Below are 17,971 nucleotides of genomic sequence, written 5' to 3' on the forward strand. Positions count from 1 at the left end.
AAAATCAAAGGGGAAACCAGGGAACGATCAGCACGTGCACAGCTTGGATCCGTATGGTATTACTTCTTTTCTTATTTTAGATGATCGTAAGCTCTTCATTAGAAACGTAATGACTTGACATATTCATGAGAATAGGTTATTAATTTTAGATTGGTGGGTATCTAACATCCGTCACTAGAGATGATCAGATCGATGGAATGTGCAAATTGTAGTCTCAGACTAAAGGCAGCAAAACCATGAAAGAACAAATATAGAAACAAGGAGTAAAGAAACACACATGGATAGGAGTCCTCCCCATCTTTTTTGTCATAGTACCAATGCCATGATGACTTTTCACATCCACAGCTCGTCGCTACAGACTTCCCTCTTCTCTGGTCTTCTGTAGCACATCCCAACACGGTGCTCCTAAAAATAAAAGTATTATTATACTGCCTCATAAATAAAAATATCTCCCTCGTCATGCCCCTCAATCAATTTACCCTCACTGTGCTTTCTGCACAAAATATTCCCCCACACTGCCCATCTTTATAATATCTCCCCACACTGAACTTCTCTATAATATCTTCTGTGACGCCCTGGCGCCGCAGGTGGTCACACACAAAATAGACCCCCACACAACACCTTCCCTCATAGGGTTACACCGAGTCGACAAAACCCTAGTCACCCCCCCCATTGTAGGAAAGGCACACCAGTGGGCGGGACCAGGCGGAAGGAAAACTCCCACCTAGGTGTCTAGAGAACCCGGGGCAGGAAAAAGAGAGAGTTCTGAGCTGAGTTGAGAGGTGAGAATACAGAGCTGAGAGCGGATTAGAGGAGAAAGTGAAGTTGAAGTGGAAGCCAGAGAGGAAAGGTGTCGGGGTTGGAGCCCCGGTGTGCTGGCTAGGTGGCAGATGGTGGTCCGTGTCTGTCAGGAGACGGGAAGACGGCTGCTGAAGATCCGAGGTGGACCGGGACAGGGTAGGAGCCCGCCGGTACCGACACCGGAGAACCGACCCGGAAACCGTGCACAGAGGGGGTACCTGGACCCTGAAGCAAGGACCGGAACCACCGGCTTTGTTAATTCACTAGTTGAGGACAGGATTATAGGTCCTGTCCCACCCAAAGTCCCAAAAGAGCAGACCAGCAGCCCACCACAGGGGATAGGGCATCTACCAGGCCCCTTTAGATCCCACTGGTCAGCGTTTGCGGGCAAGGCTCCCACCCGTAGTTCTGGGAGCGGGCTCTCGTGTTCCACACCGGGAAGTCCAAAGAGAACTAAACCGTGCAGAGGAAAGTGACATAGTCCATCACTCCGGGTGAGGGACCAGAATACACCCGGCCGCGGCGGCCAGCCACTGGCACCTTGGTTTACCTCTGGCCTTGTGTGATTTCTTTGACTGTGAGTACACTAACATCGCCCGATCCGACCAGGCACGTTGGCCCCTGCAACCACCATCCTTAGCACAGTGACACTGGGCCCTGGGGCATCCACCCCTAGCCACAGAGGGTTAATAACAACTAGCTGCCATCCCAACGCCCCCGGGTGCTCCCTAATAGCAGCAGTGGTCCCCCATCTTACCACACACCGTGGGTGACGTCACGGAATATATAGAAAATCCCACATACAACCAACTGCCCTTTTTATTCGAAGTGTCCGCGAGACCCCCGGGTCCGGAGACCTCTCGAGCCACACCGTGGATCCGGATTCAAGCAGCGCCGGCTGATGGTGTGGAGGCAGCACACCTCCACACCCTGCACCTCTCCATAATACTCCCCCATACCCTGCACCGCTCCATGATGTCACCCATACCCTGCACCTCTCCTTAATGTCCCTCACACCCTGCACTGCTCCATAATGTTTCCCCACACCCTGCACCACTCCATAAGGTCCTTCACATCCTGCACTGCTCCATAATGTCCTCCACATCCTACACTGTTCCATAATGTCCCTCACACCTTGCACCGCTCTATAATGTTCGCCCACACCCTACACCTCTCCATAATGTCCCCCATACTCAGCATTGCTCCATAATGTTTCCCACACCCTGCACCACCATTATGTCCCCCACCTTCTTCACCGCTCAATGATGTCTCCCACACGCTTCACCGCTAAATCATCACACTGCTGCACGCCAAGGAGAGGGATGAAGAGCACTACTCTCATCTCCTCTGCCTCAGTTTGTTGCGCAAGTATTCAACTGTGTGCACTACTGAAAGACGCAAATACAACTGAATATAGAATATGAGAACCAGAGCCGTGCAGTTCTTCGAGGGCTGCATAACATCCTTAGGTGGGCCACATGCAGCCGGCAGGCCGTATCATGTGCTGGCTTATGCTTGGCATTTTTCAAAGCAGTTTGTCAGGTTGTTATCTTCCAACAGTCATGGAGGAGTTTTCAGGGGTGTTGAGCACGTGTTGGCTGCTGTGCCTTAACTCTGCGGTCCAACCCATCCCCAGCCAGCTCAATTGGTTTGAGGTTGGGTAATTGTGGAAGATATGTCAACTTCCGCAATACTCCAACCCATTCCTTCTTGGTCGAAAAGTGCCTACAAAAGATGTATGTTTTGAGTTATTATGATCACAGTGAGTGTAAACAAGATGGGATGGCATACTGATGTAAAATACTGGTGTTCCTTTCCTGGAGCTTTTCTCAAGAGAGCCAGTTTCATCATAGCAATTGATGGTTTTTCTCACTGCACTTGAGGATACCATCAAGATTATAGTCATTTTTCTGATTGACTGACCTTCATGTCTTTAAAACGCACCAATCACCAGGATTTTGCTATATAACCTAAAGCCAGTGCTATACTAGCACTATCATGCTGATTCTATACATACCTTCCGTTGTGAGATCTGATGTATAGGTTTTGAAACATGAGCAAGAAAAGTTTGTAAAATGATCAGCTTCTTGAATGGCAGCAGCTGCCGATCAGCTGATAGCTGGGGTGGGTATTCATAGTGATCCCCGCCCCACTCCGCCAGCCGTCCTCCCCGTTATTTATGCTAATTCTATTATAGAATCATTTTACTAAGTGGCTAGAAGGACCTGTGCTGATGTCATACCCATATGACCAGAAGGGGCGGGGCCTCAGCCAACAGAAAAATGATGTTGCTTCCTGGTATTAGCTATATTGGCTGAGGCTCCGCCCCTTCTGGTCACATGGGTTTGACATCAGTACAGGTCCTTCTAGTCACTTATTAAAACCATTCTATAATAGATTTAGCATTAATAACAGGGAGGATGGACAGGCAGGGGGGTTGGAATCACTATCAATACCCCCCCCTAGCTATCAACTGATCGGCACCTGCTGCCATTCAAAAAGCTGTTCATTTTACAAACTTTACTTGTTTGTGTTTCAAAATCTATACATCTGAGCTGACAACTAAAGGTATGTATAGAATCTGCATGATAGTGCCAGTATAGCACTGGCTTAAGGTTATATAGGAAAATCCCGGTGATTGGTGTGCTTTAAGTAATGATGGCCTGTTGTTTCTACTTAGTTGAGTGGTTCTTGCTATATTGTGGCTTAGAATAGTTTCAGAATAGGACTCAGCACTGTGTAGAGGTGTGCATGCAACACTGCCTCTGCAATACACGCCTGGTGGTTGCAAATAGTTTCTAAAGGCTTGTGATTACCCAAATGAACTCTTCACAAGGCAAAAATGTGGGTACATAGAGGAATCTAGAGTTTAACACATATTCTGGTTTGTTTCACACTTTTCTTTACTCCATGTCTCCATATGTCTTCCTTCATATACATGTTCTAACTGTACTGCTAAGGAGGGCCACTTACTCATTCATTTTTAGAAAACTGTAGGATACTCTAGGGATACATCGCCCAACAACCATAGCCTTTTCTGAGGTGTCAAGAAGAGTGTCCTTAGCTGCAAGTGGCTGTCACACCTGAATCATGCCTTAACTTTAAATACATAGGGCAATCATGCTGGTCCCAGTGCTCCTATAAGTGTTTTCATTTATGATATGTGCTTTGAAGAACAAATGCATTGCAGGCCATAGTGAAGAAGCTCCATAATGAGTTAGAACTTCCTAATCATTTTCACTGTCCAATTTTAATTAAATCTAAGGTTTGTTAGTTTTTTACTTTGGACAATCTTTTTTGGTACAAAAGTCCACAATATCCTAGACTGTGTTGCCTCACAGATGTAAGCAACCTGTGAGGCAACACTAAGCAGCACACCCACAGGGCAAAAGAAACATTACACTATTCCTATCAATTGTCCGGGTCCTCCTGAGACAGAGAACTTCCTGGTAACAACATAAAGTAACATAAAGACTAGATTCATGCTTAATTTAATAGTAAATACAATCTATACCAGTTTTAGTACATTGAGGAGTGAGTGATATTTAATGAAACTAATATGTTCCTATAAAATATCTGTCATGGTGGTTCCCATGGCTTATAGTAGACATCCTGTGGGAATATTATGTCCATAACATGTATTCTTACATATAGGATCAGTGGTGTATAATATCTATAGAGTGTTTTCCTTGCTATGAAAGTCAATTAAAGAACAGATATACTAGTTGGTGGGATTTCCAACACCATCTTCACCACCAATATAAGGAAAGAGCTGGCTCCTTCTCATAGGTCTCTGTTTCTTTTTGCTTTGTTCTTTTTCATTTGATTTATTTCAGGTTTTGCCGGCACACCCATACACTTTTATGCTCTTCTGCTGGCCTTTCCCTCACACAGAACTCCAGTTGACCTCCTCACCGCCTCCAACACTCCCTCACCTTCACAGTTCCTCCCCGTGTTGATCAGTGTTCACCAATTAGTTGTCTTACCATCCCATTTACCCTATATTCTGCTGTGGCTGACCCACGTACCCCCTAGCTGCTAGTGGCTGTCCACTTCACATATTTCTGTAGCTTAGCAGCTCTTGTTGTGGTGTGAGCTGTATCCCTCCTACTAATGAATTGCAGTGTGTATCCTGACCTCTTCTTTCTTGTTTTTCTTCACCCTTCTCATCCCTGTTCTTTCTTTTTTTCTCTGCTGATGATTCTTCTTCATCCTCTTCAATCTCATTTTTAACTGGTCTCATCACATTATTCACCATTTCTGTGCTCATCTCTTCACCAATCCCTACTATTCTGTACCCGATTGCTCTTGTTTCCTATTCTTTCATCTACTTTTACTGTTTTCCTTCTACCTTCTCTACTTCTTTCTCTCCTCCTGTAACCTATGTCCCCCTCTGCAGGGCCTTTGTTTACCTGAGCAATTTGCTGTACTCTGTGCCTCTGGTTCATCGAGTCGCTATCGTCAGTGAAAAAGGAGAAGTCAAGGGATTCCTGCGAGTTGCTGTTCAGGCCATTTCCGGTAAGGATTGTTCGCTGAGTGCATCATATTCTTTTTGACATTAACCAGCAAATAGGTTATAAGATTTCAATAGGTATAAGATTTCATATATATAATTTTGGGAAAACAGGACAAACAGTTTTTTTTTTTAATAGTTTTTAGAGCTAAATGGTATATTGGATTTGAAAGTAACATAAAGAAAAAGGCAGGTCTCCGGCTGTGTTTTTATTTAGCCATTGCAAAAGAATTAGAAATGAGAGAACCCAAACGCTAAAGTTCCGTGTTTGTTCCGATCACAGACTTTACAAGAAAATCAGTTTTCAAGTGCTTTAAATATGCTGTCCAGTTGAGCAAGCATCGTGGTGCTCGGGGGTACATTCGGTGCTCGGCTTGGTGCTAGCAACTTGCAGTGTTTGAACTGCACACACTGGGGGGAACAACAGTGTGATCACATGTAGTATATACAAAAAACAAGCCTTCCCTCCCCTGTAAGTGCTTTGTTTATGGCTGGTTGTATATGGGCAGAGAGCCAAACTGCTACATCAGTGACTTCCAATAAAGTTTGGGTCAAGTTCGGGTCCAGAACAGAACTTTATCTAAAGTACATTTATATAAAGGGAGTATCCAGTCATTTTGCCCCGCCCACTCCCCATGAGTGACAGGTCTCTCCCTGCATACATGAATGGAGAGAAACCTATTAGCATTGGCAGAGGGCAGGTAGAAACCACTAGGCACCCGCTTTTCTGACTAGTCTACTGTGTGGCTCAGCCTTTGGCTAGCTCTTAAATGCTGTAGTGTTTTAGAGAAAATATACTTTAAAGGGAGCTTTACACGCTACGACATCGCTAATGCGAACTCGTTGGGGTCACGGAATTGGTGACGCACATCCGGCCGCATTAGCGATGCCGTTGCGTGTGACACCGATGAGCGATTTTGCATCGTTGCAAAAACGTGCAAAATCGCTCATCGGTGACATGGGGGTCCATTCTCAAAAATCGTTACTGCAGCAGTAACGAGGTTGTTCCTCGTTCCTGCGGCAGCAGACATCGCTCCGTGTGACACCGCAGGAACGAGGAAGCTCTCCTTACCTGCCTCCCGGCCGCTATGCGGAAGGAAGGAGGTGGGCGGGATGTTACGTCCCGCTCAGCTCCACCCCTCCGCTGCTATTGGGCGGCCGCTCAGTGACGTCGCTGTGACGCCGCACGGACCACCCCCTTAGAAAGGAGGCGGTTCGCCGGTCACAGCGACGTCGCCGGGCAGGTAAGTATGTGTGACGGGTCTGGGCGATGTTGTGCGGCACGGGCAGCGATGTGCCCGTGTCGCACAACAGATGGGGGTGGGTACCCACGCTGGCGATATCGGGACCGATATCGCAGCGTGTAAAGCCCGCTTTAGGCTATGTGCCCACATAGCTTTTTTTATGTGCTTCTTTTCAGCACATAGAAAAGCATGTTTTGGCAAGAAAAAGGAAGCAGAAAAAAGTGCATTTTTTTAATTGTGTTTGCGCGTCTTTTCATATGCATTTTTTCCTGCTTATTTTTGTGTTTTTATTTAGTCAGGGCGAAAGTGGGGGTTCAGGCGCTATACCCCCATAATCGCCACCAGTTCTCCGGATGCTGTTACAGCCAGGATTCGGCACTCACTGCCCAGAGCGGTGCCCGCGCTGCACCTGGCAGTTTAACCCCCTAAATGCTGTGTGATCGCAGCATTCAGAAGGCAGGAAAAGGAATCCCTTATCTCTCCCTGGTCTCTCCCTGGTGATCAGGTCCCTGTAATGCGATCACAGGGACCCAATTGCTGCCTTGGTAACCCTGGGTCGTCACCATGACAACCCCGGGTTACTCAGCTACGGATCACCTCACATACCATGCTGTAAGCATGGTGTGTGAGGTGAAGTAATGATTTATAATCCAATGTAGTGATAAAGCATTGCAGTGGATTATAGAAATGCAGAAACAACTGACATGCTTCTTTTTTCAGAAAGAAAATCTGCAAGGAAAAAAGAAGCCGCATGTGCACAGCAAGTCAGGATTCTCATAGACTTTGCTGGGGTGCTTATTGCTTGCTTTTATTGATTAAAATAAGCAAGGAAAAGGGCGTGAAAAAAAAGCAAAAAAAAAAGCAACGTGTGCATATAGCTTTATGCCGGCGTCACACGGTACGATATGTCATTGGGGTCACGTCGTTAGTGACGCACATCCGGTATCGTTAGACATATTGTACCGTGTGACACCTCCGAACGACTGTGAATGAGCAAAAATACTCACCTTATCGTTGCTTGTTGACACGTCGTTCATTTTCAAAATGTCGGTCCTCCTTCTGTGCTTCGGTTGTTCATCGTTCCCGAGGCAGCACACATCGCTCCGTGTGACACCTCGGGAACGACGAACACAGCTTACCTGCGTCCCACCGGCAATGTGGAAGGAAGGAGGTGGGCAGGATGTTTACGTCCCGCTCATCTCCGCCCCTCCGCTTCTATTGGCCGGCTGCCGTGTGACGTCGCTGTGACGCCGTACGTCCCTCCCCCTTCAGAAAGAGGATGTTCGCTGCCCACAGCGACGTCGTCCGGCAGGCAAGTGCGTGTGACGGGGGTTACCGACTTTGTGCGCCAAACGACGGGGGTAGGTACGATCGCTCGTGCAATCGCACGATAGATCGTACCGTGTGACGCCGGCATAAGAATGAAACATGCATAGCTGTAATCATGCAACCAGTGTCTCATACATGCTGCCTGTGGATCGGGCAGCATGTATTTGCTGTCAGGTTCTCCTTAATACGGAGGTCTCCTTTACATTTGCTTAGGTTTTTACCTTCTGTATCAGATATGTGTAGTTCTAAATAATTTTGGTTTATCTCGGTTTAATTTCAGCGGATGAGGAAGCCCCTGACTATGGCTCCGGAGTTCGGCAATCTGGAACAGCCAAAATTTCATTTGATGATCAACATTTTCAAAAGGTAAGAAGTGTCAGCTCTGAATAGGACATTTCAATTCACAGTAACACTTGATAGTATTCTAATCTAAATGTAAGAATGGTTGTTCTTTAAAAGAGGCCAAATGTTTTATACGTTACAACATTTCAGAATTGGTTTACCAAAATAACTAATTATGAGAAAAAAATCGCTTTAGAATTTATTTATTTTACGGGTGTCAGCGATCATTTTATGTATTTATTCTTATTCATACCATTTCGGACAGTTCCAGGCGGAGTCCTGTACAGGGATGACCCGCTCAGGCACATCTCAAGAAGAGCTGCGAATAGTGGAAGGGGGACAAGGTCAAAACCCAGATTGTGGGCCCAGTGCAGATGAGGTCAATAACAACACTTGTGCAGGTAAGAAAACCTCTTACAGAGTGCATAGGCCTTTTTAAGTATATTTAGAGCATATTCTGCATCTGTGACGTATGCATTACAAACATTCTAAAGAGTGTTTTGTATTGGCCCCCTGAACCTCAATATGCCTCTCATTTTGTCATACTGCAACATATTATATTAAAAGGTATGTGTCCCACGGGTTTTGCCACCTAATTCATAAGCAGCAGAAGGTAGAGACAGTCTTGCAGTTCTGGGGTCCTCGGTTCAAATCCCACCCAGGACAACATCTGCAAGGAGTTTGTATGTTCTCCCCATGTTTGTGTGGGTCAGTAGTAAGTATTGACAATGCTAAATCGTGAACAACCAAGACTGTTAGCGCTCAGTACTACAGATGAACGAACCCAAACTGTAAAGTTCAGGGGGGTTCATAGTGAGCACACACTTTACAAACAATATGGGGGCTTTATGTGTGCCAACCACTCACTCGAGCATCGCTGTGCTCGAGTACGCTCACTGCTCAGCCCAGTGCGAGCCGCTTGCAGTTTCTGAATGGCTCTCACTGAAGGTAAAAACAATTTTGGATATAGTGTGGACTAAAAAAAGAGAAATTCCACCCTCCATCCCCTGGAAGTGCTATGTTTATGGCTGGGTGTATGTGGGCGGAGAACTGAACTGCCCAATTATTGACTTCCAATGGGGTTCGGGCTCCAGAATCAAGTTCAGGTCAAGTCCGGATCCCGAACTGAACTTTATCTAAAGTCCGACTGAACCCAGCAAACTGGAATTTCAACGGGTCCTCCATCTCTACTCAGGACAGAGCAGTAGCAATTGTGTCATTTCCTGTCTAATTATAATTTAGTATCGGATCACTAATAATTATACTGTTTTCTGTATTTCTAGCTTCTCAGCAGGCTGCTCTCCTTGACAGTCCAATAAAAGGTTCCCTTGACCTCACAGATGGAGGAGGGCACCCACTAAAACTGGGCTCCATCTTTACATTCAGAGTGACCGTCCTGCAGGCGTCAAGCATCCCTCCGGAATATGCCGACATATTCTGCCAGTTCAAGTCAGTGTTTCACCAAACATCGCACCAAGTCTATCTAAAGGGGCTTTACACGCTGCGACATCGCTAATGCGAAGTCGTTAGGGTCACAGAATTGGTGACGCACATCCGACCGCATTAGCGATGCCGTTGCGTGTGACACCTATGAGCGATTTTGCATCGTCGCAAAAACATGCAAAATCGCTCATCGGTGACATGGGGGTCCATTCTCAAATATCATTACTGCAGCAGTAACGAAGTTGTTCCTCGTTCCTGCGGCAGCACACATCGCTATGTGTGACACCGCAGGAACGAGGAAGCTCTCCTTACCTGCCTTCCGGACGCTATGAGGAAGGAAGGAGGTGGGCGGGATGTTACATCCCGCTCATCTCCGCCCCTCTGCTTCTATTGGGCGGCGGTTCAGTGACGCAGCTGTGACGCTAAACGAACAGACCCCTTAGAAAGGAGGCGGTTCGCCGGTCACAGCGACGTCGCCGGGCAGGTAAGTACGTGTGACGGGTCTAGGCGATGTTGTGCAGCACGGGCAGCCATTTGCCCGTGTCGCACAACAGATGGGGACGGGTACCCACGCTAGCGATATTGGTACCGATATCGCAACGTGTAAAGTGGCCTTTACTTCATCTTATTGGAAATGTCACTTTAACAAATATCTGTAACTAGTAAAATTATATAATACAAATAGATAAAAATAATTATACCGTACTATGAAACATATCCTGAATGCTTCTTATGTCTTTTAGCTTCATCCATCGCCACGATGAAGCATTTTCTACTGAACCTTTAAAAAATACTGGTCGTGGCCCTCCCCTTGGTTTCTATCATGTTCAGAATGTAAGTAAAATGGCATAATAGAATTGATTGTGTGTTATTATATTGAATGGCTTTTCCAGTTAGGCAGGTGAACTCAATGTGATATATTCTTCTTGGCTTAGATTGCAGTGGAGGTTACACAGTCCTTTGTGGAATATGTGAAGACACAGCCCATTGTATTCGAAGTGTTTGGACATTACCAACAACACCCATTCCCTCCATTGTGCAAAGATGTACTGAGGTAACTTATGAGTATTAACATTATAGCACAGGAACTAAACTACCTATGAATTTTTGCTGTATGTATTTGTGAGCATTATGGAACAGTAAACCTAGAAACGAATGCTAAACTATATTCTCTTGCCCTGACTACGTGTAGAAATTCTCAGATCTGTTCCACTTTTGGCTTGAGAATAGCTAAGTTAATAATGGTTTTGTCTTACATCAGACAGGGCACAGGGGGTGGCTCTTGCTACAGGCAGTTGTCTTACAGCCAGACACAAGATGTATGGAGTAGGAGGTGGGCATAGCTAAACTATGACACATAAGGAAGTCCTCTTTATCTCTAATATATAAAGCTGAGTGTATGTGTGTGTGTGTGTGTGTGTTTGTGTGTCCGCTAATGTATGTACCGTCGCATTTACAATCACGAAATTTTGCAGAGATGCCCCATGTGACTCAGGGAACGTCATAGACTATGTTTTGACGGGAAAATGTAACCCCGCACTTTACAGTTACTCTTCAAAAAACCTGCCTCCATTAAAGTCAATGGAGCTGCGAGCTTAAGGCTGGGATTGGTTGCTATAGGAACAAAGGACATTCATGGTATAAGAAACTTCTGTGTGAGCTAATAACATGTTGGTGGGGAGACGGATAGAGAGAGACAGAAAGGCACAGACAGTAAGAGGCAGACAGGGAAAGAGACAGACAAGGAAAGAGACAGAGAGAGAGACAGAGAGAGAGAGACAGACAATTAAAGAGACAGACAGAGGCAGACAGACAGGCACAGACAAGGAAAGAGACAGACAGAGGCAGACAGGTACAGACAGGGAAAGAGACAGACAGGCACAGACAGGGAAAGAGACAGACAGGGAAAGAGACAGAGGCAGACAGATATAGACAGGGAAAAAGACAGGCACAGACAGACAGGAAAAGAGACAGACAGAGAAAGAGACAGACAGACAGAGAAAGAGACAGACAGGGAAAGAGACAGACAGGGAAAGAGACAGACAGGGAAAGAGACAGACAGGGAAAGAGTCAAAACAGGGAAAGAGACAGACAGGGAAAGAGACAGAGACAGATGGGGAAAAAGACAGACAGGGAAAGAGACAGACAGAGAGAGACAGACGGGGAAACAGACAGATGGGGAAAAAGACAGACCTGGAAAGAGACAGACCTGGAAAGAGACAGACCTGGAAAGAGACAGACCTGGAAAGAGATAGCCGGGGAAGGAGACAGACGGGGAAACAGACTGACAGGCACAGAGATAGAGAGACAGACAGATACAGACAGACACAGACAGAGAGAGACAGAAAGACAGACACAGAGATAGAGAGAGACAGAGAGACTGATACAGAGACAGACAGAGAGATAGACAGACAGAGAGACAGACATGGATAGAGACAGAGACACACATGGATAGAGATAGACACACAGACACACAGACAGACAGGGAAAGAGACAGACAGACACACAGAGACAGACACACATAGACAGGAACACAGAGACAGACAGATAGAAAGAGACAGACAGAAAGAGACAGACAGAAAGAGACAGACAGAAAGAGACAGACAGAAAGAGACAGACAGACAGAGACAGACAGACAGAAAGAGACAGACAGACAGAAAGAGACAGAAAGAGATAGACAGACAGAAAGAGACAGACAGACAGAAAGAGACAGACAGAAAGAGATAGACAGACAGAAAGAGACATAGACAGACAGAAAGAGACAGACAGAAAGAGATAGACAGAAAGAGACATAGACAGACAGAGACTAGGAGAGAGACAGAGAGACAGTTACTATCCCAGGCAACGCCCGGGTACTACAGCTAGTTTCTTATATAAGGTTCAATTTCTCATTTTTTCATATTTTTAGTCAATTTCTCAGTTTTCACCATAGTATTACACAAAATGAAATCAATGGAAGGAAGGTGGTGAAAGGATTAAATATAGACTGTATTACTCTATTCACTTTTCCTAAATTAATTTTTTTGCTGTTCACAGCCCTTTGCGATCCTCCAGACGTCTTCTTCCCAGAGTCATGCCATTATCTAAACCAGGTAAATAAGCTGTTTGTTGTGTCACCAAAGATTTGGTAATAAAGGTAATGAAAATATACTCATTATCTATAATCAAGACATATAGTAGGAGATTCTTAAAAGGGATCTATCATGTTAAAAGCCTATGAACCAGCAGATATAGGATTAATCTGCAGGTTAAGGCCCCCTTCACACGTCCGTGATACACGTGCGTGTTTGGTCCGTTTCCGTATATACCGGAGACACGGCCAAACGTGCACCAATGTTAATCTATGATTGTGGTCACACGTCCGTTATTTCATTATGTCCGTGTGTGCGTGTCCGTGATCCGTATGTGTTTGCGTTTGGCACGGATGCATGTCCGTTATCTGCACGGAGCACGCACACGTGGACACAATGAAAGTCTATGGGTATGTGCACACACGTTAGTAAACACGTATGCATATACCTATAGTCCGTGTCCGTTTGGTGTTTTTATTTCTAGTGATGTCGGCTATTCTTTCTATTTCTGTGTATGTCGGTCAATCTCCCTGAGTCCGTCGGTCAGTCTCTCTGTCTCTCTGTCGGTCTCTCTGTCTGTCTGTCCCTCTCTCACAGTCTGTCGGTCAGTTTCCCCCCCTCTCTCATACTTACCGTTCCCCGATCTCCGGCGCAGCGCTGCACGGCATTCACACTGCTGCGGCGGCTTTTACTATTTTGAAAAAGCCGGCCGCCCATTAAACAATCTCGTATTCCCTGCTTTCCCCGCCCACCGGCGCCTATGATTGGTTACAGTGAGACACGCCCCCACGCTGAGTGACAGGTGTCACACTGCACCCAATCACAGCAGCCGGTGGGCATGTCTATACTGTGCAGTAAAATAAATAAATAAATAATTAAAAAAAAACGGCGTGCGGTTCCCCCCAATTTTAATGCCAGCCAGATAAAGCCATACGGCTGAAGGCTGGTATTCTCAGGATGGGGAGCTCCACGTTATGGGGAGCCCCCCACCCTAACAATATCAGTCAGCAGCCGCCCAGAATTGCCGCATACATTATATGCGACAGTTCTGGGGCTGTACCCGGCTCTTCCCGATTTGCCCTGGTGCCGTTGGCAAATCGGGGTAATAAGGAGTTATTGGCAGCCCATAGCTGCCAATAAGTCCTAGATTAATCATGTCAGGCGTCTATGAGACACCTTCCATGATTAATCTGTAAGTGACAGTAAAAAAACACACACACCCGAAAAAATCCTTTATTTGAAATAAAAAACACACACAAATTCCCTCATTACCAATTTATTAACCCCGACAAACCCTCCATGTCCGGCGTACTCCACGGACCTCCAGCGTCGCGTCCAGCTCTGCTGCATGGAGGTGACAGGAGCAGCAGAAGACACCGCCGCTCCGGTCACCTCCACACAGCAAATGAGATGAGTAGCGCTATCAGCTGCTGTCACTGAGGTTACCCGCGGCCACCGCTGGATCCAGCGGTGGCCGCGAGTTACCTGACTGACAGCAGCTGATCGCGCTACTCACCTCATTTGCTGTGTGGAGGTGACCGGAGCGGCGGTGTCTCCTGCTGCTCCTGTCACCTCCATGCAGCAGAGCTGGACGCGACGCTGGAGGTCCGTGGAGTACGCCGGACATGGAGGGTTTGTTGGGGTTAATAAATTGGTAATGAGGGAATTTGTGTGTGTTTTTTATTTCAAATAAAGGATTTTTTCGGGTGTGTGTGTTTTTTTACTGTCACTTACAGATTAATCATGGAAGGTGTCTCATAGACGCCTGACATGATTAATCTAGGACTTATTGGCAGCTATGGGCTGCCAATAACTCCTTATTACCCCGATTTGCCAACGGCACCAGGGCAAATCGGGAAGAGCCGGGTACAGCCCCAGAACTGTCGCATATAATGTATGCGGCAATTCTGCGCGGCTGCTGACTGATATTGTTAGGGTGGGGGGCTCCCCATAACGTGGAGCTCCCCATCCTGAGAATACCAGCCTTCAGCCGTATGGCTTTATCTGGCTGGCATTAAAATTGGGGGGAACTGCACGCCGTTTTTTTTTAATTATTTATTTATTTATTTTACTGCACAGTATAGACACGCCCACCGGCTGCTGTGATTGGGTGCAGTGTGACACCTGTCACTCAGCGTGGGGGCGTGTCTCACTGTAACCAATCATAGGCGCCAGTGGGCGGGGAAAGCAGGGAATACGAGATTGTTTAATGGGCGGCCGGCTTTTTCAAAATAGTAAAAGCCGCCGCAGCAGTGTGAATGCCGTGCAGCGCTGCGCCGGAGATCGGGGAACGGTAAGTATGAGAGAGGGGGGGACACTTCAGTCAATCGGGGGATTAGCGGTCACTGGTGAATCCTTCACAGGTGACCGCTAATCAGTACTCGACACAGACAGAGCCGCGGTATGAGGATGAAGTCGGGTGAAGTTCACCCGAGTTCATTCTCATCGCGCAACTCTGTCTGCTGTCAGCCGACATTTATAAACGACATTGTGCATCACACACACGGACATTACACACGGACATTACACGTACACATACACGTTAATTCCACACGCACACACGGACGTTCTGCACACAAACACGGCTAGCATACGCAATTCACACAGGTGCCACACGGACCATAAAAACGGACACAAAAACGGGACACGGACCCGAAAAACGGCCCGTAACACACGTGCGTGTTTTTCACGGACGTGTGAAGGGGGCCTAATAGTGTTTTAAAGCTGTGCAGCCACTGCAGTGAAATCTTGGCTACCAGGAGGAAATGAACCTTATTCTTCCCAGCAGCCTCCAGATTTCAATCATAGAGGCAGGGCTAGTGCAGCTTCAGTCACTGCTCAGTATATAGTATATCACGTCCTGGCACTGACCAGCAGCCATTTCTATATTTCATCAGTGTAGAGACGGCTATCGGTCAGTGCCAGGGACATGATTACAGCCGCTGCTCACTATTTACTGAATAGAGAAAAAGAAATTTTCAGCTCACCTGTAGCCTGGCCTGTGGAATCCAGCAAGTGCACAGTATCCACCGGCAAGTCCCAGCCGGTAATGCAGAGGTAAGAAGTTGAAGGGAGGATCCCATGCAATTATGTTGCTTCCGCCCCTCCCCAGTGTCCGACTGATGGGTTAGTTTATTTTAGTAGTCTTGTGTTACAGACGGGGCACTTATGACTAAGGACTTTTTTGTTTTTATTCAAGTCCGAAACGCATAAAGCTCCCCCGTTATAGATACATTCTTGGGTCTCCACTACATGTTGGTTTTTAACGTTTAAAATAAAGGCTACGATGTTTTTACTATAAGGAGTTTTTTTGTGTCGGATCCTCCCTTCAACTTCTTACCTCTCACTATTTACTGAGCAGTGACTGAAACTGCTCAGGCCATGCCTTTATGACTGAAAGCCGGAAGCTGCTGGCAAGAATAACATTAATTTCCTCCTGGTAGCTTGGATTTAAAGCTGCGTCCTATAGATTAGCCCCATATCCGCAGGTTAATAGCATTTTTTTACATGAACATTTTCCTTTAAATATTTTATATTATGTTAGTTTTCATTACTCATTTCAAAACTATAAATATAACACTTTTTTTATTCATGTATTAGGCTTCGTTCACACTAGCATCTTAACTTTTATTAAAATGGAACCGTGACTGTTATGACAAATCTGTTTTTCAACTGATCTAAGCTGTTATTGAGTTTATTGGGGAAACTATAGAAGAAAAGCTCTGTAGACTGTATTATTATTGATAAAACCCAGTTGTAGAGCCAATGTGAACAGAGCCATGTACAAAAAGAAAATCTGAACTGAGCAATGAGTACTTTATCCATAACTTATTCCGTATATGAAGTATGATTGTTTACGGGTAGTATGGACGGAAGAGTAGTCAGGAACGGGAGGACACGTATGAGCACAAGGAGTAAGCAAAGACGTAGTCTGGTCAGTATTCGAGGGTCAGAAATCCAGGGGAGCACGTAATAGGTTCAGGGAGAAAACAGAGACATGGTCAGGTAATGGTCCGAAGTCAGAAGGCAGGAGGTCATGACAGGAAGAGGGAGCAGGCAGAGAGGGGTCAAATAACAGTCCGGGGTCAGAAAACCAAGATCAGAAAACAAGCAGAGGCACAAACCAACAGCACAACTGCAGAACCAGAGAATACAACTGGCAAGGTTCTGGGCGAGCATGCTCAGTAAAGAAGCCTGAGCAATACCAGGAAGGTGCAACACCTCAGTAATCAGCACCAACATGGAATCCTGAGCTTTCGATCAAGCTGCTAGTCCAGTAACTCAGGAAAGTGCAGCAGAGCATCTCCAAAGGCAAAATGCTCTGCACAGAGAATCGTGACAATGATGTTCACTAAGAAGTTGTTGTATTAACCAGGACAACCCAAAGCTATGGATTTATTTCTTAATGGTTTTATTGAAATGTTCAAACATAAAAAATACATTAGGCATGTGCTTATTGATAAGCAGACAAACCATAGATCAAAAAATATGTAGTAGAATAGTATCAGCTGTGCTCAAGAAGCATAGTAAAGTGCCAAGCTTTTGAAGGTATGGCTTTCAATGAGGAGGCAAAGAGGGAGAAGACTGTAAAGGCTAGATTTCCAAATGTAGGGTGACTCCCACATATTACATTAGAAGGGAGTAATATACTAACCTCCTGGACCAGCACCACGACTGCACACTCACTACTGAGTTCCCGACCATTCTCATCAATTTCCAAAGGGGGCTGCAGTGGTCAGCTAGCTGCAGTGGTCAAGTGTTGATAACCCTGAAACTAGCAGGCAGCAGAGTAGTGTGTGGAGGAGCGGTGGCTATCCAAGAGTATAGGATTTTTTGGGTATTACCCCCCATCCGGGGCCCAATGACAATCATATTTAAAGTAGGGGAGAGACCCTTTATCTATACTCAAACATAACTCGGTCACATCATGTAAAATGTAAGACTTCTCAATTAAATAATGCAGTTACTGTTCCACACTGTATATGATGTTCTGGCTGCATCCCCTCGGGAATTATAAGGAATATTGTCTATGCATGAACAAATGGACCCTATAGAAAGAACTTTCTAATTGGTACATAACTTTTTGTAAATTCACTATTAGTTCATGCGCTATAGATGTGGTTAATAAGAAGGCACTTGAAAAAGGGATAATGTGTTCCTAGAGGGCCTACAACATCAGCGCCTCATACTTCAAGCTCATCTGTCACTAGGAAATCTTCTTTCCAGAA

The 17,971-nt window shown here is 45.9% G+C and overlaps 1 protein-coding gene across 12 annotated transcripts in view; it reads left to right on the forward strand.

Moving 5' to 3' along the window:
* Positions 1 to 17,971, forward strand: part of KIF1A (kinesin family member 1A) — a 269,201-nt gene that overhangs the window by 192,617 nt on the left and 58,613 nt on the right. For all 12 annotated transcript variants that reach the window (XM_075340870.1, XM_075340871.1, XM_075340872.1 and 9 more), the window contains 7 exons: positions 5,201 to 5,319; positions 8,168 to 8,253; positions 8,495 to 8,630; positions 9,513 to 9,678; positions 10,416 to 10,506; positions 10,608 to 10,726; positions 12,709 to 12,764. In XM_075340870.1, coding sequence (XP_075196985.1) covers positions 5,201 to 5,319; positions 8,168 to 8,253; positions 8,495 to 8,630; positions 9,513 to 9,678; positions 10,416 to 10,506; positions 10,608 to 10,726; positions 12,709 to 12,764 — 773 coding nt within the window. The remainder of the gene's footprint in view (positions 1 to 5,200; positions 5,320 to 8,167; positions 8,254 to 8,494; positions 8,631 to 9,512; positions 9,679 to 10,415; positions 10,507 to 10,607; positions 10,727 to 12,708; positions 12,765 to 17,971) is intronic.

Source organism: Anomaloglossus baeobatrachus, chromosome 3 (genome assembly GCF_048569485.1).
Source record: "Anomaloglossus baeobatrachus isolate aAnoBae1 chromosome 3, aAnoBae1.hap1, whole genome shotgun sequence".
In the NCBI taxonomy this organism is placed as follows: Eukaryota; Metazoa; Chordata; class Amphibia; order Anura; family Aromobatidae; genus Anomaloglossus; species Anomaloglossus baeobatrachus.